Here is a 26658-nt window from a genome sequence, read left to right as displayed (position 1 = left end):
TTCCTCCAAATCATTAATACATATTGCGAGGAGCTGTAGTCCAGCACTGATCCCTGTTACACTCCACTGGCTACTTGACCTCGAGTGCCCTTTGAGTACTCCACTGGTTACTGCCCTCCAAGGTGAGAAAGACCCCCTTATTGCTACTTGCTACTTCCTGTTAGTTCGCCAATCCTCCATCCATGACAGAATATTACCTCAAATACCTTTTACGTGGAAAATCAAAACATACATCAATTGGTTCTCCTCTATCTACCCTGGCTGATACCTCCTCAAAAGGACTCTAGTAAATGTGTCACACATGGTTCCCCCTTCATGAAACGATGCTTTCTCTGCTTGAACAGATTATGGGGCGGCACAGTGATTAGCCCTGCTGCCTCACAGTGCCAGGGACCCGGATTCGATTCCCACCTTGGGTTACTGTCTGTGTGGATTTGCACTATCTCACCTTGCCTGCGTAGGTGTCTTCCGGGTGCTCCGGTCTCTTTCCAAAGCTGTGCAAGTTAGGTGAATTACACAGGCTAAATTGTCCCTTAGGGTGAGGTTACAGGGCGGGGAATAGGGCCTGGGTAGGGTGATCTTTCAAAGGATCGGTGCAGACTTGATGGGCTGAATTGCTTCTTTCTGTAGTGTTGAGATTCTATGTTGACTTTAGTCATGGAAAGATAACAATTGGAACTCAAGCAGAACATGCTGAGAAAACAAAGGTGACATTTACGACCTTTACATGGCTGATCATCAAGTGCTTAATATTTGAGTCAAAGGAGGATGCTCAGTACTCAAAGGGCACTCAAGGTCACGTCATGTGCAAACGGAAATGGAATGGGAAAAAATTTGGAGGAAGTCGTAACTAACCCTTCAGACACCAAAGTACCTTTCCAGTTCTTAAAAATCTCCATGTCTCCCATAATAGAGCAGTGAAAGCATAAACTCCATAAATCCCCAGTGATTGGATACAGTCTGGTGGCAAAATTGGTTTTTTTTGATCGCTTAACCTTCCGGCTCCCGTCCACTCCCTCTTACCCATCCTCTACCATCTCTCCAAGCGGGCGGGTGGTCAGGCGGAGTTGGAAGTGATAGTGAATAACAGAAGATGCAAGTTATTAGTGACCATGCAGTTCCAATGCGGCTGCCACAATTTCTGATGTCATCTCGTATTTGTTCTCAGTTTCAGCGATCAAACCAAAACCTTTTTCCTTTCTCTTCAAAGAGACACATTGGCCTCAATATTTCTGGGAAGATATGGACAAGGCCAAAAGAATCAAAAGATCCCAGCAAGGCCCTGGACACAGGGCTCCAATTGAACTTAATAAAAGAATCTCATCATTTTCTTTCCATCGCCATCCGCAAATGCCCCCACCCACATAATCCCACCACCCACAATTCCCAACACCCCCAAAACACTTGTGGAGACGGTAAACTGCCCTTTACTTGCTACAGTTTCAGTTTCCTGGAAATATGCACAGTAGCAGTACTGATTTAAATAAGTTAATAAATTGTCCCGGGTCCCCACAGATAGCCCAATATCCACTGCCATTAGAAAGATGTCGGGCACACAAAGGACACATTCTCCACAAAATGTGCTGGGTTGGATTTTCCCTTAGAAATAATGTTGAGACTGATGGGCTCACACTGGAAAATCTCAGCAAGTCTGGCAGCATCTGTAGGGAGAGAAAAGAGCTGACCTTTCGAGTCCGAAAAAGTAGGAAATATTTATATTGTGGAGTGAGAATGAAAGATGAGTCATAGCCACAGAAACCCAGGGAAACTTGGTGCTAATGGCCACAGAAACCAAGGGGAGAGAGTGTTAATGGCAGTCCCCAGAGAGAACAAAAGATGTGAAAGGTCAAACAGCAGGGAAACTAAAATCAGAGGATGAACTGTAGGTGTGGGGGGAGGGGAATGGGGAAGCAAAGAGGAGAAAGGTGCAGGAAAGAAAGAAATGGTAAAAGACAGTTAAAATGAAATGAAAACAAATGGGTCGAGGTGGGGCTGATCATCTGAAGTTGTTGAATTCGATGTTCAGGCCGGAAGGCTGTAGCGTGCCTAACCGGAAGATGAGATGTTGTTCTTCCAGTTTGCGTTGTGCTTCACTGGGACATTGCAGCAGGCCAAGAACAGACATGTGGGCCTGGGAGCAGGGTCTTTTGTTAAAATGGCAAGCAACAGGAAGGTCAGGATCCTGAATGCGCACAGACCGAAAATGCTCAGCAAAGCGATCACCCAGTCTGCGTTTGGTCTCTCCGATATAGAGGAGACCACATTGGGAGCAGAGAATGCAATAGGCCAGATTGAAAGAGGTGCAAGTGAAACGCTGCTTAACCTGGAATGAGTGTTTTGGGCCTGGGATGTTAAGCATGGAAGAGGTAAAGGGGCAGATGTTACACCTTCTGCGATTGCATGGGAAGGTACCATGGGTGATGGGAGAGGTGCTGGGTATGGTGGAGGAGTGGACTAGATTGTCTCGGAGGGAACGGTCTCTGCAGAATGCTGACAGAGGGAGTGAAGGGAAGATGTGTTTCGTGGTGGCATCACGCTGGAGTTGGCAAAAATGGCAGAGGATTATGCTTTGGAGGCTGGTGGGGTGAAATGTGAGAACGAGGGGGACTCTATCCTTGTTCTGGGAGGGAGTGGAGGGGGCAAGGGTAGTGGTGCGGGAGATGGACCGCACACTGTTGAGGGTTCTGTCCACAACCGTAGGTGGGAAATCACTGTCGAGGAAGAAGGAACACATTTTCGAAGCACCATTTTGGAAAGTGGCACCGTCGGAACAAATGCGTCGGAGGCGAAGTAGTTGAGAGAAAGGGATGGAGTCCTTACAGGGTGGAGGGTGTGAAGAGCTATAGTCAGACAGTTGTGGGAGTCAGTGGGCTTGTAGTGGATATTACTGGATAGTCTATTGCCGGAAATGGAGACCGACAGATCAAGGAAAGGAAGGGAAGTCTGAGATGGACCAGGTGAAAATGATGGAGGGGTGGAAACTGGAAGCGAAGTTGATGAATTTTTCCAGGTCCGGGCGAGAGCATGACATGGCACCAAAATAGTCATCAATGTATCGGTAAAGGAGTTGTGGCAGGGGGCCCGGATAGGCCTGGAACAAAGAATGTACCATATACCCCATAAAAAGGCAAGCATAGCTGGGACCCATGCAGGTACCCATTGCTACACCTTTGATTTGGAGAAAGTGAGATGAGTTAAAGGAGAAGTTGTTGTGAGATAAAACGAGTTCAGCCAGGCGGAGGAGAGTGTTGGTGGATGGGAATTGTCCGGGTCTCTATTCGAGAAAGAAGAGAAGGGCTCTCAGGCCATCCTGGTGTGGGATGGAGGTGTAGAGGGATTGCACATCCATGGTGAATAGAATGCGGTTGAGGGCCACGAACTGGAAGCTGCTGTGGTTAGCGGATTGATACTAGCACAAACTCAGCAAAGATAGTTAGACCGTGTTCATTTCAGTGCAAATACATTTCTAACAGTGCAATAGGTTTTCATTATAGTCAAGCAACCTAGCTGGCCTGGCAAACATTAACAAGTGTTGAGCCTCATTCTTTCCATTTATAATTGCGGTAGAAGGTAGAACTTTTGCAAAAAAATATTTTGTTTCACCTTTACACTCTCCCTCTGAATTTCTTTTCCTCTCTTTATTTGCCTTTTGGTACATGATTTGACGTTGAATCCATTTTTCAAACTGGCATGTCCCCATTCAGAAACTGTGTTGCTCATGAACAATTCTTCAATCTAATTGGTTAAGGAAATACACACAGTTTCCTGCCCTGTTAACACAGTTCTCAGGCTGGATTCTCCGCAGTCCCGTGCCGAAATATCGCGTTTGGCGCGGGGGCGCAGAATCGACGTTCGCGACCGGAGCCGGTCCATCGATTCTCCGGGCCCCGGAGAATCGGTAGTCCGTGAATCATGCCGCACGGCGGGGGGGGGGGGGGGGTCATTGCCAAAGGCCCTCCCAGCGATACTCCGATCCTGAACGGCTGAGTTCCCGACCGCGTGGTTCTAACCACGTATGACCGGTCGTGACTCAGTCCGCAGCCACCCTGGTTTGGGGGGGGGGGTGATCCAGCACCGGGAGGGACCTTAAAGGCGGCCGGGCAGCGATCGGGTCAGTCCCATGCAGCGGCGCGCAGCCGTTCGGGGGTGCCTTCTTTCTTGGTCTTGGTTCGCGGTCCGAATCCGCCATGGCGCTCGGCGCATCATTCGCATTGCGGACTCGGAACCGTAAGTGCAGGGCCCCATATCCGCAGCCAAAGCTGCATGAAGCAATCCGGGTCCCTGCCCTTCTAGGTGAGTGAATAGCTCTTTTTGTTTTGCAGGAAACTGGGGTGTGAAACGCCAGCGTTTTTACGCCGGCGTGGGGACATAGCCCCATTTTTGGAGAATCCAACCCCTTAGATCGCAAAGTGAGGACATGGCAATTTTTGGCTCTCTAATTTGCAGAGAAGTTCCAAAGTTGGCACTGTCTGCGTAAGACCAGACTGATTATGTTCTTGCTATTCCACTGGCATTTAGCATGTGCTTTCTTGCTTCACACAAATTGCGTTGAATCTGGGTTAATACTGTAGCGAGCAAACTTTTATGGGACATCACCGCAAACAATTAACGCAGTGCTCAGTCACAAATAATCACTGCAATTTTTATATCCTTAAAAAGTTGGAGGCATTTCCTGTCCGCTCTTCCTGTACAATTGCATGACTGCGGGACATCGCTTGGCACAGAATGCCTGCCACTGTGAAACAGTAATTCAGCTTCCAAACGTAATTGACTGTGTGAAGCAGCTCGAGACATTTCAATGAGACTGAGCACCATGGACATACAAACTTTAATACAGCACTATAACAACAGCTGCACATGAAGTCAAATACCAATGATAGTTTAAAGACCGCTTCAAAGTTTATACGCTGAAAATAATATGTTGGACAAATTTTGATAATATACAATGTCCCAACCATCAAGAATATCCTAGCAATCTATGGGATGTTCATACAAAGCCACAGCCGTCATATGCAATGAAAAATGCATCATATTCCCTTAGTAATATATTGTCATTGGAAAATATCAATAGACAGATTATAGAACTTGCAAACTCCTACGGTATTTTTTTTAACAACCCTCTCATTTATACTGTGCAACTTGCTCAGTAAACTCGTGTAAAGGGATTTTAAGATAAAAGAGCTTGCCACTTCCTGCTCGTGTTTTGTTGGATTGGAGTAAATGTCAATTTGGTGTTTGGTTCCTTTTGCGCTCATGCTTGGCACACCTATCGTCAAAATCAGAAGGGGGGCCAAGCTAAATCCAACACGTCGCTCAACAAGTTTGCTCGCTGTTAACCCAGATTCAACGCAAATTGTGTAAAGCATGAAAGCACATGCTAAATGCCAATGGAATAGCAAGAACATAGGCAGTCTGGTCTTACGCAGACAGTGCCAACTTTGGATTACGACATTGCCACAATGTACATAAACTCTGTGAGATATAAACCGGGCTACGGACTCGCCACTTGATACGATTGTTGAAAATAAATCCAGATCTAGCCCCAACCAGGTGCTGGTATAGCACAGTGGGCTAAACAGCTGGCTTGTAATGCAGAACAAGGCTGCAGTGTGGGTTCAATTTCCGTACCGGCCTCCCCGAACAGGTGCCGGAATGGGGCGACTAGGGGCTTTTCACAGCAACTTGATTGAAGCCTACTTGTGACAATAAGCGATTATTATTATTAATTAACTGCTTTAAAAGTAGGTATAACAAAACTGATTGATCAAGGAGTCAAACTTGGGTGCTTTGACATGGAGTACATTGAGAGGCACTGGGAGCATAAGCTATTAATATCCCTCATTACTATATTGTTCGTATTAGGAACACTGATCACATTACTGGTTTTTAAAAGGAGGATTACCCCAAATGCCCTATTTGTGTGGGACAGCGTCAAAAAGCAGAGAAGCTCCAGGATCAAATACTCGTCTGCACCCATTTTGTTGAGTTCAGCTAATGCACTGTCCCGAGATTGGGATTTGGCAATGAAGAGGTGGAATTAGCTCAAGTGCCTATTTATTGTTGAGTGACCCTATTGGAACGTGGACTGCTTGTCCATCAGCTGAGGACCATAATAGGTTTGGCCACAACAGCTAATCTAATTGAATAATCCTCTGATTATTCGGTGCAATGACCTTCCGCTACAGAGGGCTTCAGGGAGTTGCATCCGAAATGGGCTCAAAATTGCACAGATCAGGTTACAGCTCAATAAAACGAATTTGCATAAACAAACATAAAATCTTCCGACACGGCAGCACAGTGGTTAGCACTGCTACCTCACAGCGCCAGAGGCCGAGGTTTCATTTCGGCCTTGGGTGACTGACTGTGTGGGTTTCCTCCGGGTGTTGCAGTTTCCTCCCACAGTCCAAAGATGTGCAAGTTAGGTGGACTAGCCATGTTCAATGCACGGGGTTACAGGGATAGGGCGGGGGAGTGGACGAGATACGGGGCGAAATTCTTCAACCCCACGCAGGGTCGGAGAATCGCCCGGGGGCGCCGATATTCCCGTTCCCGCCATGTTCAAAATTCTCCCACCCGCCTTAAAATGGCGTTCTTCAAATCCCGCCGCCCGCCTCGGAGAACGGCTGGCGCCGCCGGGATGCCATTGTTTTTTTAGGCTTAATTATTCTCCGGCCCGGATGGGCCAAAGTCCCGCTGACGTGGCCACGGGTCACGTCGGCGAAAATCAAAGTTGGTTTATAACGGCATCAACCGTTGATGATGGTTGACGCCGTGCAGTTACCTACATCGAGTGCCGGGGGGGGGGGGGGGGGGGGGGGGGGGGGGGGGGGGGGTTGTGAAGAGAGAGTGAAATCACTTACATCGCGTGCCGGGGGTGGGGGGGGGGGTGTTGGGAAGAGAGAGAGTGAAATCACTTACATCGAGGGGTGGGGGTAGGGGGGTAGGGGTAGGGGGTAGGGGTGGTAGGGGGGTAGGGGGGGTAGGGGGGTTAGGGGGGTAGGGGGGTAGGGGGGTAGGGGTAGGGGGGGTAGGGGTAGGGGGGTAGGGGTAGGGGGGGTAGGGGTAGGGGGGTAGGGGTAGGGGGGTAGGGGTAGGGGTGGGGGGGGGGTGGGGAACTCAAGGTTCTGCAAGATGGCATAATTAAGTTCAAACATTTGGAGTAATAAATAATGAGGATCACCAAGAGTGCAGAAAATTTATTTCTCTCTCTCTCTCAGATAGGCACGCAGCACAATATACTCGCCATTTTAAAAAAAAACAAGGCATTCACATCTATTCCAGCCGTGTTGGTTGCGGACTCTGCCTCCCCTACCCCCCGCCTCCCCGCCTCCCCGCCTCCCCTACCCCCCACCCCCCACCCCTCAACCTCTACCCCCCACCCCCCCACCCACCCCCCTACCCACCCACCACCCCCCCTACCACCCCTACCTCCCCCACCCACCCCTACCCCCCGCCCCTCCTCCCAACCCCTACCCCCCCACCCCCCTACCTCCCCCACCCACCCCTACCCCCCAACCCCTACCCCCCCACCCCCCTCACCCTCCCCCCCCACCCCTACCCCCCCACCACAACCCCCCCACCCTACCCCCCCCCACCCCTACCCCCCCCACCCTACCCCCCCCACCCCTACCCCCCCCACCCCTACCCCCCCCCACCCTACCCCCCCCACCCCTACCCCCCCCACCCCTACCCCCCCCCACCCTACCCCCCCCCACCCCTACCCCCCCACCCCTACACCCCCCCACCCCCACCCCTACCCCCCCCCACCCCTACCCCCCCCCCCCACCCCCCCCACCCCCCCCACACCCCTACCCCCCCCCACCCTACCCCCCCCCACCCCTACCCCCCCCCACCCTACCCCCCCCCACCCCCACCCCTACCCCCCCCCACCCCCCCCCCACCCCCCCCCCCTACCCCCCCCCCCCTACCCCCCCCCTCCACCCCTACCCCCCCCACCCCTACCCCCCCCTCCACCCCTACCCCCCCCACCCCTACCCCCCCCCACCCTACCCCCCCACCCCCCCCCCACCCTACCCCCCCACCCTACCCCCCCACCCCCCCCCCTAACCCCCCCCCCCCTACCCCCCCACCCTACCCCCCCACCCCCCTACCCCCCCCCCCCTACCCCCCCCCCCCTACCCCCCCCCACCCCCCCCCACCCCCCCCCCCCCCACCCTACCCCCACCCCCACCACCCTACCCCCCCCCCCCACCCTACCCCCCCCCACCCCCCCACCCCCCCACCCTACCCCCCCCCCCCCCTACCCCCCCACCCTACCCCCCCCCCCACCCCCCCCACCCCTACCCCCCCCACCCTACCCCCCCCACCCTACCCCCCCCACCCCCCCCCCCACCCTACCCCCCCCACCCCTACCCCCACCCCACCCTACCCCCCCCCACCCCCCACCCTACCCCCCCACCCCTACCCCCCCCACCCCCCCACCCTACCCCCCCACCCCTACCCCCCCCACCCCCCCCACCCTACCCCCCCACCCTACCCCCCCCACCCCTACCCCCCCCACCCCCCCCACCCCTACCCCCCCCACCCCTACCCCCCCACCCCCCCCACCCCTACCCCCCCCCACCCCTACCCCCCCACCCCCCCCACCCCTACCCCCCCACCCCCCCACCCCTACCCCCCCCCACCCCCCCCACCCTACCCCCCCCACCCTACCCCCCCCACCCCCCCACCCTACCCCCCCACCCCTACCCCCCCCCACCCCCCCACCCTTACCCCCCCCACCCCCCCACCCCACCCCCCCCCACCCCCCCACCCCTACCCCCCCCACCCCTACCCCCCACCCCTACCCCCCCCACCCCTACCCCCCCCCACCCCTACCCCCCCCACCCCTACCCCCCCCCACCCCTACCACCCCCCACCCCTACCACCCCTACCCCCCCACCCCTACCCCCCCACCCTACCCCCCCACCCCTGACGCCTGAGTCACCAGCGCTGTTTTTGCCCGCCGGTCAAGGGCGTCACGATGGACTTCGGTGAATTTCGCCCACGATTTCTCTTTCAGAGGGCCGGTGTAGCCTTGATGGGCCGAATGGCTTCCTTCTGCACTGTGGGCACTCTACTTTAAGAAGTGATTAAGTGCAATTGGGCAGTGCATTAGCATGCGATTACTTCTTCCCAGTAAAATAATGTATTCTCAGATATAATTAAAAGTGGTAATCTGCTGCAGTTTTATTAATGCAGCGGAAAGCGGATTCAATCAACAAAAATAAAGATTTTTAATAAGTGCCCCCTCCTTCCAAGCACCTAGGGGCTGGGTGCTTGACCTATAACAATTACTTGCTCAAAATAGCTTTCTCTGCCCCGACCTGTGAGTAACCCAACTAATAAATCCTGAAAATGACTTTTAAAAACTAGACTGAACATTTTAATAGTTTACACTTCGGTCAGTTCCTTATTAAAAATTTTTTTGATCAGGAAATCTTTCAGACATACCTCTTAACTTAAGATAAAAAAAAAGAGGAGTGGAATTTGAAGAACTTTTCCTGACCATACAGTCGGCTGGACCATGCAGTGTTGGTCTGGCCAGTTTTCTGAACAGGATCTGATTTGAACATACTGAATGTGGAAACCAACGCAAATGATCTCGGGAAGTGGTTTTGTACAGGTGTTCTCCCCTGAACACCCCTAGAACAGAGACCCGTATATGGTAATATGATGCAGGTCACTTTAGCTCCCACTGACCATGACGGCCTCTGGCTGCACTGATTAAGTCTATTGCTAATAGGGAATTGGCAACGTTAGTTTGTGAGCACTTCACAGCTCTCAAGTGGATTCCCATGGGTAAACATGCCATGTTGCAGCCGAGTTTTACTGCATAGCATCCCAGAGGGAGAGGCCTGGACATTCTGCCTGAACCCTGTAGGCGTCAACACCCCAGAGGCAGAAACCAACAATCTAACACCTTAGAGCTGGGCCTCAGCACTGGGGATATCCCAATGACCAGAGGGTGTGTGTGTGGATTGGCAGGGGTGGGAGGGGGGGGGAATACCTCAATCCGGTCCAAGTAATGTTCCTGCCGGGGGTCTAATGTTCTGGGTCTGGTGCCCAGTGACTGCTGCTGTGGCTGGGGGTGCCATACATGGAGGGGTCCCCCAGCACCGGCTTGTTGGATGGCACCGTGTGAGATGGCAGGGAATGTAAGGGCAGGGGAAGCTTGGGGGACCAGAGGGTCACTTGGTGGAAGCCACAGCTGACTGTAATTGTCGATCTCTCACCCAAGGTGTACAGGCATCGCTGGTCTTTCGAGGAGATGTCGGACAGCTTTGACATAGGGGGCTTTGCCTCAACAAGGGTACGGTGCAACACCCGTGCCTTGCCCTTGCGGATTTGGCATCACATGGAGGAGGAGATACCTGCTCCTGGTGGCCAGCAAGGTCACCGCAGCCCTGAACTTTTATGCCTCAGGTTGATTTCAGGGCTCGAGCGGGGACTGTGCGGATAATCCCAACCAACATCCCACAAGTGTATCCGTGAGGTCACGGGGCATGCAGGACTGTGCCAAGAAGGCCAATGCCAAATCATACATGAGCTTCTTGCAGCACTGGGTGGCTGTCCTCCAGGTGACACCCCCCGCCCGAGTTGACGGCCACTGCCACTGCCTCTCAGCTGGCACTGGCTGACCCTCTGACCCCCTCGGGGGAACATGGTATCCCGTCTGGACTCCACCACGTCCAACAGTCTGGCAGGGATGCTTCCCACAGTCTGGCCAGGTCAGCATCTCCAAACCATGGGGCTGGTCTGCGCGGTGGCATGGCTGCATGCTGACTGCAGTTTGCTCTGTGGGGTCGGTTGAAGAGCTGCTCCCCTTGGTTAGCAGGGAGGTTCCGGGTGCGGTCCGGGTGAATCCGCTGGCGGGACAGTCATTTCCGACGTGAAGCCGTGGGGCATCATTACCGGCCCTAATTGGCATTAGATGCCAGTAGCAGTCTCGCTGGATCGGCTGTCCGGAAGCACACAGCAAGTCTCGCTCGCTACCTTTTCCATTAGATCGCCCATTATTTCTGATTTCCATCATCTGCACTGTTTCGCTTTTTGATTTCACATTTAAAATACCCTGATCCGTTGTGGATCTTCGATCGATTTTACCTGGTTTGTGCTGATGTGATCATCAGAATAACGAGAATTTGCTCTGGAATCTTTGTTTCGGATTCATCCTCGGGATGTGCACTCGGATACAACCGAGTGGCACAGACAACTTCGGACAGCAGTTTAATAGTCAACCAAATTGTTGTGGGCCGGGAATCAGATAAAGGTCTGAGTATTTGAGGACGATGGGCAGGGTGGGGGAGGGGGTCTTGTGATGGAGTGGGTAGTGTCCCTGCCTCTGAGCCAGAAGCTCTGGGTTCGAGTCCCACCAGGACTAATGGGCAGCATGGTAGCATTGTGGATAGCACAATTGCTTCACAGCTCCAGGGTCCCAGGTTCGATTCCGGCTTGGGTCACTGTCTGTGCGGAGTCTGCACATCCTCCCCGTGTGTGCGTGGGTTTCCTCCGGGTGCTCCGGTTTCCTCGCACAGTCCAAAGATGTGCAGGTGAGGTGGATTGGCCATGATAAATTGCCCTTAGTGTCCAAAATTGCCCTTAGTGTTGGGTGGGGTTACTGGGTTATGGGGATAGGGTGGAGGTGTTGACCTTGGGTAGGGTCCTCATTCCAAGAGCTGGTGCAGACTCGATGGGCCGAATGGCCTCCTTCTGCACTGTAAATTCTATGATCTATGATCTAGGACTTGGCAGCCAATTAAGGTGCATTCACATCGCAGCCAAACAGATTGAGTGTCAACCTGCAAAATCTTTCCAAACAAAGCAATGGGCAGGCGGCAAGATTGGGAGAGCCTCTTCGTCAACCACGTTCGATGTGGAATGACATCCCTCAAATGATAGCTTCTGATGAAAGGCTGGCGACCTGTATTGGGAAAATACTTGCTTTGGGAACAGGTGAAAGTCTGCATTCTGCACCGCTAGGTGCCGGAAAGATAAAGAAACAATTTGAGGAGGGTCAATTTCCTCCAGTTGGGATTTTACATTACGGTGTCAATTAGAATGCTGCATTAAATATTGCTCAATGAGTATCGCTGGACAAAAGAGACATGGGGCAGCACAGTGGCATAGTGGATGGCATTGCTGCCTACGGCGCTGAGGACCCGGGTTCGAATCCCGGCTCTGGATCACTGTCCATGAGGAGTTTGCACATTCTCCCCACATCTGCGTGGGTTTCACCCCCACAACCCAAAGATGTGCAGGATAGGTGGATTGGCCATGTTAAATTGACCCTTAATTGGAAAAATAATTGGGTACTCTAAATTTATTTAAAAAAAGAAAAGTGACATGACGAAGCCTGTCAGTTAAAATAAAACAAAAAGACATGTCAATCCGGAGGGTTCCAAGAATTATGGTGCTAACTATTTAAAATTGTCAGGTTCACAGTGTGGCTCACTTACATGTACTAGAAGCTACATTTATTAATACACGGGGCCCTGTTCTTGGTAGACAGAAAGAACATGTGCACACATTGTGCCCATTTCAGCAGAACAAAATCGATGAGAGTCATGCTTTGGTTCATTTCCCAGAGCAATGCCTTGACCAATCAGAGTCAACCTGCAAGGTCTGAATTTAAACAAAGCTTGGCAGTTAACTGCCAGTCATCAGTTAACTGGTGTATTCTCCATGGCAATATCTCTATGAGAGTCCAATTGGCAATTAATCAGCACTCTCTTTGCATCAAGTATAAATTGTTACTCCCTTTACATTTGGTATTCTTGCAAATGCCCTGATGAATACAAGGAACCTTGAACAGGTCTCTTTTTTCAGCGATATCTGTACCACCTAATGTCAATTGTCCATATTGCTTCAGTTTTACAAAGTTAGTGCCAGTTTCACCAGTAGGTGTTGCTGCCCATTCAACCCAAGCCAACGAGACAGTGTTTGAATTGGAGGCAAGGGTGTGATCAGCCACAGCGATGAACCAATTATTAAGCAAATGGATTGCACCAGGAAAGGAATATACTGTGGGTGTACCTACACCACATGGACTCCAGCAGTTCAAGACGACCGGTCACCACCCCCTTCTCAAGGGCAATTAGGGATGGGCGACAGGGCTGGCCTAGCCAGCGATGCCCACATCCAGTGAAAAGAATGTATATTTTTAAAAATACACCCACTTTTTACAGAAGCAATGTAAGTGGTCACTGCCCTTTGACAAGACGTGCTGGTAGCACTGGACTTCTTTCAAAATGAAAAGTGTTTTTTTTTTACATAGTGGTGCATTTGGGAATATATACTTGTGCCAGGATGTACCTCCAAAGTTACTATATCAAAAGGATCAGTGTGAATTACCGCCACTTTTTTATTTGCTGTTAATATTTTGAAACCAATATCAGATGAAAGAAGTATTCAAAATAGATGAATACAATACTCATTTTACAGAATTTTTCCGCCCAATCACCAAAGGTGTTTTAGCTTTCCATCTCTCCCAAGCCATAGTACATAAACAAAACACACAGCAGTAACATATTGATACAGTTGTCCTTTCTTACACATCCATACAGTTCAGTAGGGTCAGAGTAAGCTTTCACCCCATGTCAAAGAGGGCATGATTCGCAATTTCAAAATTACAAAATGCAAAGAACGGAGGAAACGAGAAACTAGAGGCTGGATTTTTGGGGACTCAAATTGGGTCAAAACACAGCACAGACAAATAGCTGCACCAGTCTGCCACTTTGCTTCCCGACGCTGGCAATATTAATCAGTGGAGTTTGCTGGTGGGGAAGGAGGCGGGGGCATTAACAGGCCAATTACGATAGTTAAAGAACATGTCTTGAGCACTGCTGTAACTCTCATGGGAAGCCTCCAGGAGAGGAGTGTCAGCTGGGAGTTTACTTGTGGAGATGGCAGTTCAGAAGGGCACTGAAGAGGCTGAGCATGATGGAGGAGTCCTACCCCATTATAGAAAAAATCCTCAATTTGAAAAAATTCACCACCAGCCCACCCTGTCCTGCTGCCCTCTGAAAATGTGGGAAATGTGAACTTTGTCAACTTTTGATCTGAAACATTAATGTGTCAACAGCAACCAAAAGCAACGGCAGCCAGAGTTAGTCATAACATGGCCCGAATTTGCCCACTGGTCATAATTCCTCAGCAAGCCCATATCGCAACCCGACAGGTCACCTCTGCAAAAGTCACAAAATTCTTCAACTTTCCTTCGGGGGCAGGTTCGTGATCCGGAATTAAACCCTCCCGAGTCCATTTCCTTTGGAAAATCTGGCCCGAGGTACCACTGATCTGTCTGAGTAACAGGGAGCATATAGTCACACAGAGGGTAGCAGGTATCTGGAACCAGCATCCAACTCCACCACCCAAATATTTTGGATCTGTTGTATTTTTCAAACGGAGGTCACTAGACATTTGTTGGGCAGAGTCGTCAAGTGGAAAACAAAAGCAGGCACATGGAGTTGCAGTACAGATCAGCCATGATCTAATCACTGATTGGCAGAACAGCTTTGTGGGATTGAATGGCCATGCTGACGAATCTGGCAAGAAGGCGGAAATGGAGACTATGTGATAGGGGCAATTCAAAAGCTTTGTGGTTCAAAGTGCTCGCAGATCTGGAACCCATATTGTGCGGGCGATGTTTCCCAGTAGTATGTCATTCAATTGATCTTTCCTATCTTCAGTGTTCGAGACCATTTTAGGAAGCTCAGCTTTGTTTTTCTTCCCCTTCAATATTTAGTTGACTTTGAAATCAGAATTCTGCAGATTAGTCACTTCCATCACTTGGAGACAACTTCCCGTGTGACTATTCATGAAAAACAGATTCATATCAGAGTCCAGTCACTTATCAAGAACGCCATTTGAGAAAAGGTTTATTAACTCTTTGTACATCATCTCAATTGACGTGCTCGAAACAATTTGCCTCACTGACCCTCTAGCTTTGTTTATAAATTACTTTCAGCAGAAGCAGTCTTGGTGTGATGGTTTTCATCTTCCACAGAACACGGTGGACATCTCATCTGACCGGGTGCACTCACGACACAACTATGGGCCCATTGTAAATCCCACAGAGTGTGCGATTCTGTTTGTTGTACAGAGAAAATCGGACATTCAAATCGGCTTCTGGAAATGACCTTTTTTGCTGCAAATGCGAAACAATACAAAGTGCTGAGAGAAGTCCTGGACGGTCAACAGTTTGAATTTTGATTACCAATTGATGGGGCCTGGGCTGACAACCAGCTGGAGCCGCCAAACTGGACCACTGAGTTTGCACTTAAATAGCCCTTCATTGCATCTCTCAAACATATTCCATACGTGCACATTACTCTGAAATGCACTGACTGTCAGGGGGGGAAAATGGGGAGGTACACAACAAAATCCTACGAGCAATAAGCTGAAAGGTCAAACCAACCAAATTCCTCCCTCAACCAACAGTAGCACAAAGATGATACATCACTGCACGTTTGGACAATGCAAGTTCACCTTTGTTAGAAACGTAGAAAATAGGAGCAGGAAAAGACCATTCAGACCTTCGGGCCTGCTCCACCATTCCATATGATCATGGGTGATCCTCTAACTCATCACCATACCCCAACACTTTCCCATATGCCCTGACACCTTTAGAGCCTAGAAATCTATTTCCTTCTTAAATATATTCAGTGACTTGACCTCCACTTCCTTCTGTGGTCGAGAATTCCACAGGTTCATCAACGCTGAGTGAAAATGTTTCTCCTCATCTCAGTCCTAAATGCCCTACTTCATACCCTGAGACTGTGACCCCTTGTTTTAGACTCCCCGAGTCAGGGGAAATAATATCCCGGCATCCTGGCCATCCAGCCCTGTCAGAATGTTATACCTTTCAATGAGATGAGGTCTTGCTTCAATTGCATCGAAGTTTGGTTAGACCGCATCTGGAGTACTGTGCGCAGTTTTGTTTCCCTTCCCTTGGAAAGAAAATGATTGTCATAAAGGGAGTACAACGATGGTTCACCAGACTTGCTCCGGAGATGGTGGGTCTGTCTAACAGAGAGATTAGGCAAACTGGGCCTGTATTCTCTTGAGTTTCAAAGAATGAGAGGTGACCTCACGGTAACCTACAAAATACTGAAGGGAATAGACAGGGTTGATGCAGGTAAGATGTTTCCCTTAGTTGGGGAATCTAGAACCAGAGGCACAATTTCAAAATAAGGGGGATGTCACTTTGGTCCGAGGTGAGAAGTTTCTTTACACAGAGGGTGGTGAATCTTTGGAATTCTCTACCCCAGAGGGCTGTGGAAGCTCAGTCATTGTGTATGTTTAAAGCTGAGGTTGATAGATTTCTGATTAACAATAACGTAAAGGGTTCTGGAGATAGTGGGTATAAAAGACATTGAAATGTCAGCAATGATCGTATTGAATGGCGGAGCAGGCTCGGCAGGCTGAATGGCCTACTCCTGCTCCTATGTTACTTCACATTCTTCTAAATGCCAATAAACACACCCCCACTCGACTCAATTTCTCCTTATGTGACAATCCTGCCATCCCAGGAACCAGTCTGGTGAACCTTTGTTCACTCCCTCGATGGCAAGTCTATCCTCTCTCAGATAAGGAGACCATAACAGCAAACAATGCTGCAGGTGTAGTCTCACCCAGGCCCTGTACAACTGCAGTATGCACCCCTGCTCCTGTCCCGGTGATGTTGGTTAACAGAGGACCATCAGCCAGCGCAGAGTGCATCTTTTGGCATCTGAAGCACCAACATTGGCTGATGCACCTTTTCTTTAACATCAACATTCAGGAACAGCACATATGGCGATATAACAAGATGATTCTCATCATTGGTGTGCCATGTTATTCACTTATTTCTTTTCTGTAATGAGACGCAGCAGGTTAAAAACCAAGCTCAATTACACAAAAAACTGCTGCAATTTATTTCGACACACAATACGCCCAGGTGCAGCCATTATGGGCAGAACGTGCTGGACAAATAATGGCACGTGACCAACAGCATTCAAAGCTTTCCCATCCTCTCTTTTTCTCCTTATCCAGTTGTTCTTTTTCTCTCGCTCTGTCTCTTCCTGTACCGAATTTTAACTTTAATTCACTCTCCTCTGTCGTTCTTCCGTTTCTTTCTCAATCCTCACTGGTTTAGAGAAATTCCCCTGAAGCCTCGGATGTCCCATTGCTCTTGTCGTGCCATTATCAGTTCATACTTTCCAGCAAGTTAGAGTGTGGAAATGCCTTGAGTTGAACAATGCAGGCACAAAGTCCATCTGAGGGAGTAACACCATGAGCTACCCCACTGGCCAAGCAGCCGAGCCAGAGGGATTCAACCCTCCTGTAACTGTGCTGCGGGTTTCACTGAAACAGACGTCTGATTTGCAGCTTTGTTTAGGAGACATATATTTAAATTTCCTTCCTGTAGGTCAAATTTCGAAAAGCAATTTTACAGCATGTCTTGTTCCTAATGGACCTGTGCACCTGATGCCAACAGCTCAAGACCACAAATGTGACAGAGGGCCCCCATGCAGAGTCAGCCACAAACAACCTCACATGGTTAAATATTTCAGAGGATCCATGTCTGATCCAGTTCATATTGCAGTTGAATATGGCGGACGCAAATGGGTTATTTTCCATCTTCTGGTGAGGAATGGTTAAGCTTTTATGACCGTAAATCCAACATGCGGTTGCTTCCCTTTGCATATCTACATGCTGCTTAATAAATAGGTTGACCACTTACAGCCCAAGCCAGAGTCTAGTGGAGTGTTTATTTCACCACATTAGAGTGTCAGAGGAAACCACGTGAAGGTATGTCATGCAAGCAGTAACCTGCAATACAGGCCAAGACAGATTGTGACCCTTGGGGAACAAGGGGTCACAAAAAGGACGGATTAGAGATGTTGAACCTGAGCGCATCAGAAAGAAAGCCCCCCCCCCCCCCCCCCCCAAGGCATAACACACATCTGCAGCACCCTACCATTTTTGCACTGGGATGTAGATTATGCGCTTGGTTCCTGAGTAGGATGGGGTGGGTTAAACTTAACCAAACTGACACGGGAGCTCTGCCTGGAAGAGCAAAGGAAGGAGGAGGAACTCTCATTGGGTACCTGTGAGAAAGGCAGGTGGGTTGTATCTGACCCAGTGCCCTGCAGCTCCCTTTGCTGTGCATTGCAGGGGCATGGCAGAAACATGCAGACTCACCGGCAACTTGGCTGAAGTCACTTATGGGGACAGGTGGTGGCGGTAGCCTCGTGGTATTGTCACCGGACTAATACCCCAGACACCCAGGGTACCGCTCTGGGGACGTGGTTCAAATCTGACCTTGGCAGATGCAAAAATTCAAATTCAATAAAAATCTATTGTTGACGATGAAACAATTGTCATAAAAGCCCATCTGGTTCACTATGCAGTTAGGAAAGGAAATCTGCCGGCCTTACCCGGTCTGGCCTACGTGTGATTTTAGACTGCAATGCAGCCGCGCAACCCACTTAGTTCAAGGGCAGTTAGGGATGGGTGGTGAAAAGGTCTAGAGGAGGTTCACAAGAATGATCCCTGGAATGAAGAGCTTGTCGTATGAGGAACGGTTGAGGACTGGCTCTGTATTCATACTCATTGGAGTTTAGAAGGATGAGGGGGGATTTTATTGAAATTTACAGGATACTGCGAGTCCTGGGTAGAATGGACGTGGAGAGGATGTTTTCACTAGTAGGAAAAACTAGAACCAGAGGGCACAATCTCAGACTAAAGGGGCGATCCTTCAAAACAGAGATGAGGAGGAATTTCTTCAGCCAGAGTGTGGTGAATCTGTGGAACACTTTGCCGCAGAAGGCTATGGAGGCCAAGTCACTGAGTGTCTTTAAGACAGAGATAGATAAGTTCTTGATTAATAAGAGGATCGGGGTTATGGGGAGAAGGCAGGAGAATGGAGATGAGAAAAATCTCGGCCATGATGAAATGGCGGAATAGACTCGATGGGCTGAATGGCCTAATTTTGCTCCCATGTCTTATGGTCTTATGGGATGGACAATAAATGTTGGCCCAGCCAGTGATGCCCATAGTCAAATGAATATTTTTTTAAGTCTCCTGGAATCGTTGGTGGAGCTTGACCTTCACAATCTCCACTCAAACAAAACACTGAACTAAATATACCTCAATTCACTCATCCTCAAAATTGACTCCGACTGTCAAGAGGCGTCTTGGGAGAATAGAAGTACAAGGGACACGCTCCAACACTCATTTTCATCCTACTTCCAATAATGGTCATGGAAGTTACCAAAGACACAAAGAGTCGATCTAGATTTACCCCCCCCCCCCTCCCCCCTCCCATGCCCACAATGTTTACTGTTGGTGAAACAAGGAACCCCTACAACATGCGGACACAACCAACTTTTAGCACTGGCAATAAAAGGGGCACCAGCATTGATGGGATTGATCACCCTCGAGAAGCATTTAAGCCAAAACCAGTTAGAGAAACAGGTCTAGAGGTTACTGTTGTGTTGGAAAAGTGCCAGGGCCATGCCACCTTCCCCTCTCCACATAAAACCTCAAGAACCTGCTCCTACCAGCAACACCCACATCCCATGAATAAATTAAAAAAAGAAAGAATATAGCTGGGACGTATTCCATGCTTTCAAACTATTCACTCCATAAATCAGACCACACTGTGGCATCATTGAGGTCACCACCTCCCTAGTCTTTCGATGGCAAAGTAATTTACACAATAGCTAATTGTGTACTCTGCTGCAATTTTCATAGAATTCCTACAGTGCAGAAGGAGGTCATTCAGCCCATCGAGGCCATCCACCCCACCCTATCCCCTTAACCCCACCTAACCTGCACATCAATGAACTTTGGGTGGAAACCGGTGCAGCCAGAGGAAACCCATGCAGGCACGGGAAAAACATGTAAACTCCACAGGTTAGAATTGAACCGGGGTCCCTGCCGCATTGAGGCAGTAGTGCCAACCACTGTGCCACTCTCCATGGTTATCCATAACAATTATCTACTGGCTATCATTCCAGATTTTTAAATTAAATTCAAATTCCACCCAGGTCCCCAAAGAATTACCCTGGGTCTCTGGATTACTAGTCTAGCGATAATACCAATACTCCATTGCCTCTCCTTGGTGCTCAGAACTGAACTCAATATTCTAGCTGGAGGTTTAACTAGTGTCTTGTACAAATTCAGCATATCCTCCTTGCTCTTGAATTCTCTGCCTCTATTAATAACCGTGTCGTGTCTTTTCGTCCGACGTCACTTCGTCCAACAACACTTCGTCCACGTCTTTTGGTCCAATGTCTTTTTGTCCGCCCGTCTTTTGGTCCAACGTCACTTCGTCCAATTATCCAATTACAAATTAACTCCGTATAAAACCATTTAATTGATAAAATGCAAGTACAATACAGCAAGTGAATTTAATTGCTAAAATGCAAGTAATTGATAAAATGCAAGTTGAAAAATGCAGTTAAAAAGTTAAAAAATCTAAAAATGCAGTTAAAAAATCTAAAAGTTTACTAATTACTTAAAATTCCCGAAATTACTTAAAATTGATGTAAATTGTAAATTCCCGAAATTACTTAAAATTGATGTAAATTGTAAGCAACATTCCTCAAGAAATCAATTTTTGTTGTAGAATCATATTCAACGACCAATCTTTTGAGGCGTTCAGTTATTTTCTTATATCGCGTACATGAAGTCGACTGATCTCCCCGAAGAATTTGAGCCTTTTTGCCTATTATGAACCCTTCCTCTTCCTTCAGAGTTTTGATTACTGCCATTTCGGGATGGGCGAATTAAGAAAGAGAACGATAATAACTATCCTTTAACGAGGCTCGTTAAAGGAAAGAGACCGGTAATAAAAAGAGCCCAGAATACTATATGCTTTATTAACTGCTCTCTCCACCTGCCGTGCCCCTTTATTGACTTATGAACATATACAGCCAGAATTTTGCCCCTTATTTTATATTGTCTTTCCATGTTCTTCCTATCAAAATGCACCATTTCACACTCCTCCCCATTGAACTTCATCTGCCACCTATCTGCCCACTCCACCAACTTGTCCTTTTGAAGTTCTACACTCTTCCCTTTACAGTTCACAAAATTTCCAAGTTTCCTGTCATCTGCAAACTTTGAAATTTTCCTCTGTACACCAAGAATGTACATCAGGAAAAGCAAAGGTCCCATTACCGGCCTCTGGGGAGCATCACTACAAATCTTTCTACAGCCCGAAAAATATCCATTGACCATTACTCTCTCATCCCTATTACTCAGCCAATTATGTATCCAAGTTGTTACTGTTCCTGTTATCCATGAGTTACAACACTTCTCACAAATCTGTTGTGTGGCACCAGGCTGAATGCCTTCTGAAAAAGTCTGTGGACACCACAACAACAGAATTACCTGCATGGATCCTTTCATTCTAAACACTCTTAAGGTCCAAACAGGATAAAAGATTCAGGAGGGAATAATGTTAAAAAAGGCTCGGCAAGTTGAGGAATGGGAAGACGGAGGTGGACTTGTCAGAGTTGGTGGAAAACAAATCAGCTTAGAATGGCAATACACATTTTAACCGAGGGAACACGCAGCAAGGGAATGGCTGAATCATTACTTGGCCAGCTACGTTCCTGTGTCAATACATAATAGAGAATTTAAAATAAGAACTGTATGGGATAAACAGCATCCTTGCTTGTAGGCAAGACTTGAATAACCTAGGAATGACAGTCACTTCTCGGCTTTCATACTTTTGCACTACGAGAAGATTAGCTGCTTACTCAACTGTTCAACACCCTGCTTCCTACAAAATTCAATTCCACTGTTCGGCCCTCAATGATCACTTTCAGCTGTGAAATGGCTCAAAAATTTCAGTATGTCTTCACACAATTGCATTCTAAATTAACAAGTTACTTCTTTAACTGTGGGTTTCCACAACGCGCAACATGCAATGCTTTCTTTCTTAGGGGCTGTTTAGCACAGGGCTAAATCACTGGCTTTGAAGGCAGGCCAGCAGCACGGTTCAATTCCCGTACCAGCCTCCCTGAACAGGCGCCGGAACGTGGCGACTAGGGGCTTTTCACAGTAACTTCATTGAAGCCTACTCGTGCCAATAAGTGATTTTCATTCAACCCTCAAGATGTTGCTCATTGTATCAGGGGAGGCAAGGGTTACATTATCAATGTATAGAATACCAATAAATGTTTGAAAATATACACCATGCACATCCAGTGATTCGAATATGCAGGAAACACCAAGTTCCTCTCCAAAGGCATTTGCCACTCTGGCTTGGAAATATATCGGCCTTTCCTTCATTGTTGTTGGTTCAAAATCCTGGAACGCTCTCCCTGACAGCACTGTGAGCGTACCTATCCCAAATGTATTGCAGCGGTTCAAGAAGGCAGTTCACCACCTTGTCAAGGGCAATGAGGGATGGGCAACGAATGCTGGCCAAGCCAGCGATGACCACATCCTATGAATTTATTTATTTTTTTAAATAGCTGAATTCAGTTGGGATTTGCCTCAGGCTATATATTTTTAAAATCAATACTGCTCTCCGAGCCCAATGGGGTGAATCAACTTGATGGAAAGAGAGTGTGTGTGTGTGTCAGGTCCAAAATCATTGAGATGCCCACTAACTTGGTCTTTTAAGAATAAAGCACAGTCCCCACAATGGTAATTGTGTATTCTGTTGCACAGCAGAGCAAGGAGCATAAGGCACAAACTCATTTAAAGGACCCAGATGAGATATGAGTATTACTGGCGGGAGAACTCTAACCCTGTGGGATATGTTTTGTAAGAACATTCTGATCTTAACTAAAGGGACCTCTTGCCCGAATAGGTTCATAGTTCCAGGATTCTCACAGTTATTAAAGTGGTGCTCAACAATTCACAGTTGTTATCTGACAGGAGATGGCCATCATTTTTATCAGCTAGAATATTCCATTGAAGCAGCACTGTTCAGCTACACAGCACCAGTATTATGTGAGAAAGTTATTTCGATAAGATCACATCTTATTATTGTACACATACCTACTCCATTATGTGTATCACAGTTACATCCCCGAAAGCGGCTTTCAACTGACTATGTGTTAAACACAAGTAAATGTGTGTGTTTGTCGGTAGAAGCCAACAGCACAATACCCGATACAAAGAAATTTGAAGACACATTTTACTCCCAAACAGACATGAACAAGTGATTATAATAGGAAGGGATTACAAGGTTGGAATTTAACTGAATATCTTGGAGTCAGGGTTCTCCGTTTGAACCCATAGATTAAGCTGCAGTCTATATCGGACAGCCTTGTGGTTTTAGTTAGATCAGATCAGGGGTGGGCAAACTTTTCCGTGCAAGGGCCACATTCAGAAATTCACAATTTTAAAGGACCGCATAGTATAATTACTTCACCCGGTTATGATTCGGGGCACCTCACATAGAACATAGAACAGTACAGCACAGAACAGGCCCTTCGGCCCTCGACGTTGTGCCGAGCAATGATCACCCTACTCAAGTCAACATATCCACCCTATACCAGTAAGTAACCCAACAGCCCCCCCCCCCATTAACCTTAAAAAAAATAATAAATAAAAAAATTTTTTTTTTTTTTTAAATGACTTGGTGGGCCGCATAAAGACCTTTGGCGGGCCGCATGCGGCCCGCGGGCCGTAGTTTGCCCACCCCTGGATCAGATGGTAAAACCTCACCAGCAGTAAGGCCTGATCTGCCAAACAACTGCAGCATTAGCACTGTCCAAAAAGCAGCCACCGGAACAGCAGACAAAAAATCACATACTAGTAAATTTTGGCCCATTAATGCCCTGGTGCCCCAATTCTGCCTCGCAAGTGTCTTGAGACAAGATAACGTCCTTCAATAATACTCATGGTTCCATTTGACTTGAGTTCCATTTCAATGTTAATCAATTTGATTAATTTTGCCAGGCATGACTTTGGTTCCACTCTGGCTGCCCGTGTGGTTTGAATTTATATATACAGCATGATTCTACCACTGAGGAATATCTGGAAGCACTCCGCACAGTGGGACAAAGTGCAAGGATGGGTGCCCAAGTGCAGGGCGGAGAGAAAAATGACAAGGAGGAGAGAAGGGTTATTATTTGTTCAGGAGATGGAATGTTTGTTCTGTTGACCTGGTGCCTCATGAAGATGGGCACCGTTTCCGTTGGGTAGGGGGCAGGAACACGAGCACACAGTCGATGCCAGCCCCACTGCCAGGTGCTGCAGCCACACAGGGGGCTACATGCAGCCAACCCGGGAACATCAACCCACAATAGGCAGTGCTGCAGGGGCAAACTTATTTCACGATTCTCTTGGGGGGGGGGGGGGGGGGGGGGGGGGTTGGTAAAGTTGAAACTCTGCAACCTGTAGTTTCTGTTAATGAGTCTGCTTGTCACAATGTTAGTACAAAATAATGACAAGGGAGGGGGGGGGGGGGGGGGGCGAGATCGTCATTTGGCTAATGCTGTTTTAAATGCTCCTGGAATATTTCTACCCCATCGCTTTTAGCAAACTAGTTTTTAACCCATTAAACAATGTGTGTGTTTGGGGAGGGGATATCTCGTTTCTTGAGAGTTGCTTCACCTGGAATAGGCTTTCAAATATTTCACTTGTGGAAATTGCACCAACGAGTTCTGGCACATTAATATTTATCCTGGAGCAATAGGGGCATTTGCAATTTACACCCCCCTCCGCAAACACACACACCATCAATGCTGATCTCAACCCCCCCTTCCTGGGTTCATTCCAACACTTGTCAGTTCCCTTACCTGCCTTTTCGACCAGGCTGGAGACACACAGCAGGACAAGCAACACTCCGCCCAGCCAGCAGACCTGCCACCAAAACAAATCCCGTCTTTTCCGGCGCCCTTTGATGTTCCTGGGGTTCAGCATCAGCTGGAAAGGGCGATGCTGCGGAGTCTCCATCGCCTGGGTAGCGCTGGCTGCGAGTGGGGGGAGTCTGGCTGAGCCCCGCCGTGGGATGGGGTGAGAGAGCGAGAGGGAGACAGAGAGGGAGAGACAGAGACAAGAAAGAAGCGCAACTTTAGCGGAGAAGCCGAGAGGGAGGGGGAGAGAGGAGAGGGAGGGGGAGAGAGAGGAGAGGGAGGGGGAGAGAGAGGAGAGGGAGGGGGAGAGAGGGGAGAGAGGAGGGGGAGGGGGGGAGAAAGGGGGTATAGGGGAGGTTGGGAAAGGGGGGATTTCTTTTCCCCCCTTTTCAGTCCATTAGACGCCCAGAGGAGAGGAGATGGGGGGTAAGCTGGAGGCTCTGGCTGCTGTTGCTCTGCTCTGATCCATGAACAGGGAGGAGAGAGGGGACAGTGAATCGAGGCGGAGAGTGGAAGCTGCAACTCACACACAAGTCTCCAGCTCCTAATGTCTGCAGCCTAACAGCCGGTTTGATGGCTTTACACAGCCTGGCGAAGGGTGGGGAGGGGAGGCTGGGTATGGGTGTCCAGTGCGCCCTCTTCGGGCTCGAATCACCAATGCAACTCATTGACGGCCGCCTTCTCTCCCCCCACCCCACCCAATAATTTACCCCCATCTTCATTGGAACTGTTGTTGGAGGCTTCCCGCCAGACCACCCCCCAGGAGACAACAACATCAGCATAAGAAAAATGGCTAGAAAAATAAAGCTGTCCTGTATATTTGAAATGGGAACAAGATAAATTGCTGGAAACACTCAGCAGGTCAGGCAACATCTTTGGAGAGAGAGAGAGAGAGAGGGACATGTGTTGGGCAGGGTGGAATTTGAACCCAACTCATTTGCCCGGGAGATCCATGTGGGATTGTGCGTTTACGCCGGCTTTACGCTGCACGGGATGGGTGAGGACAGAGTGATGGGGTGCTGGAGTGCCATCACCTCGGGTTGCCAACTGAGATTCAGTGTATTCCTGGAGGTTTCATCACGTGACTTGCCCCTTTGGCTACCGATCGGCCAACAGAGCCACTCTAGTGACGCACTAACCTTCCTCCGCCAATGGGAAAGGAAGAGACCTATGACCCAATTGGATCTTTCTTGGCCCCCAGCCAGCCATTTGCAGCTCCCCCCCCCCTTTTTTTAAATCGGTAAAGAGAAACGATGAATGAAAGTGTCTAGAAATATAGACTTTTTAATGTCCTGATGATTTTTCTCCAGGGTCGCACACAGCAGTGTCCTGGAGTTTGATCTTCAGTTCCTGGAGACCCCAGGCCAATCCTGGAGGGTTGGCAACCCTGCCAATGTCAAGAAACACTCATGATTCCATTTGACTTGTTATCCATTTCAATGTTGATCATTTTGCCAGGGGGAGCTGGAGGACAACTTTCCAGTCCAATTAGCCCAGAGGCAAATTGAGGCTCTTAAATTGACAATTAGGGGCCTCTTCCTGTTAACATTGGCATTATACCAGTGATGGGGGAAGGGGGCATTTGTCATGTTGGGAGACTGCCATCTAAAATGGTGGCCTCCCTGTGGGCTTCAGGGGCCTTTCCTGTTGGAGCACTCTGTGGCCTGTGGAGGATGTTTCCCCCGCCCAACCCCTGCAGGAACAGAATCCAACCACAACAATGACCCCTCTTGATGGGGCCTGCCTGACGAGCCCCAGAGACCCTGGCCCTAATTACCCTGGTTCCTGGGCAGCATCCAGGCAGATTGCACGGACTGCATGTGTGCAGTCCCAGCAGTAGCGTGCT

General features: G+C 49.0%; 1 protein-coding gene across 1 annotated transcript in view; it reads right to left on the bottom strand.

The window, feature by feature from the left end:
- The window catches only part of slc24a3 (solute carrier family 24 member 3), a 498180-nt gene extending 472782 nt beyond the window's left edge, over nucleotides 1–25398 (bottom strand). The window contains exon 1 of the mRNA XM_038805855.1: nucleotides 24756–25398. Within this exon, the coding sequence (XP_038661783.1) occupies nucleotides 24756–24912 (157 nt within the window). The 5' untranslated portion in view covers nucleotides 24913–25398. The remainder of the gene's footprint in view (nucleotides 1–24755) is intronic.
- Nucleotides 25399–26658: the final 1260 nt, after the last annotated feature.

This window comes from Scyliorhinus canicula, chromosome 1 (assembly GCF_902713615.1).
Source record: "Scyliorhinus canicula chromosome 1, sScyCan1.1, whole genome shotgun sequence".
Lineage (NCBI taxonomy): Eukaryota > Metazoa > Chordata > Chondrichthyes > Carcharhiniformes > Scyliorhinidae > Scyliorhinus > Scyliorhinus canicula.
This window is presented reverse-complemented; position numbering and strand designations above follow the sequence as displayed.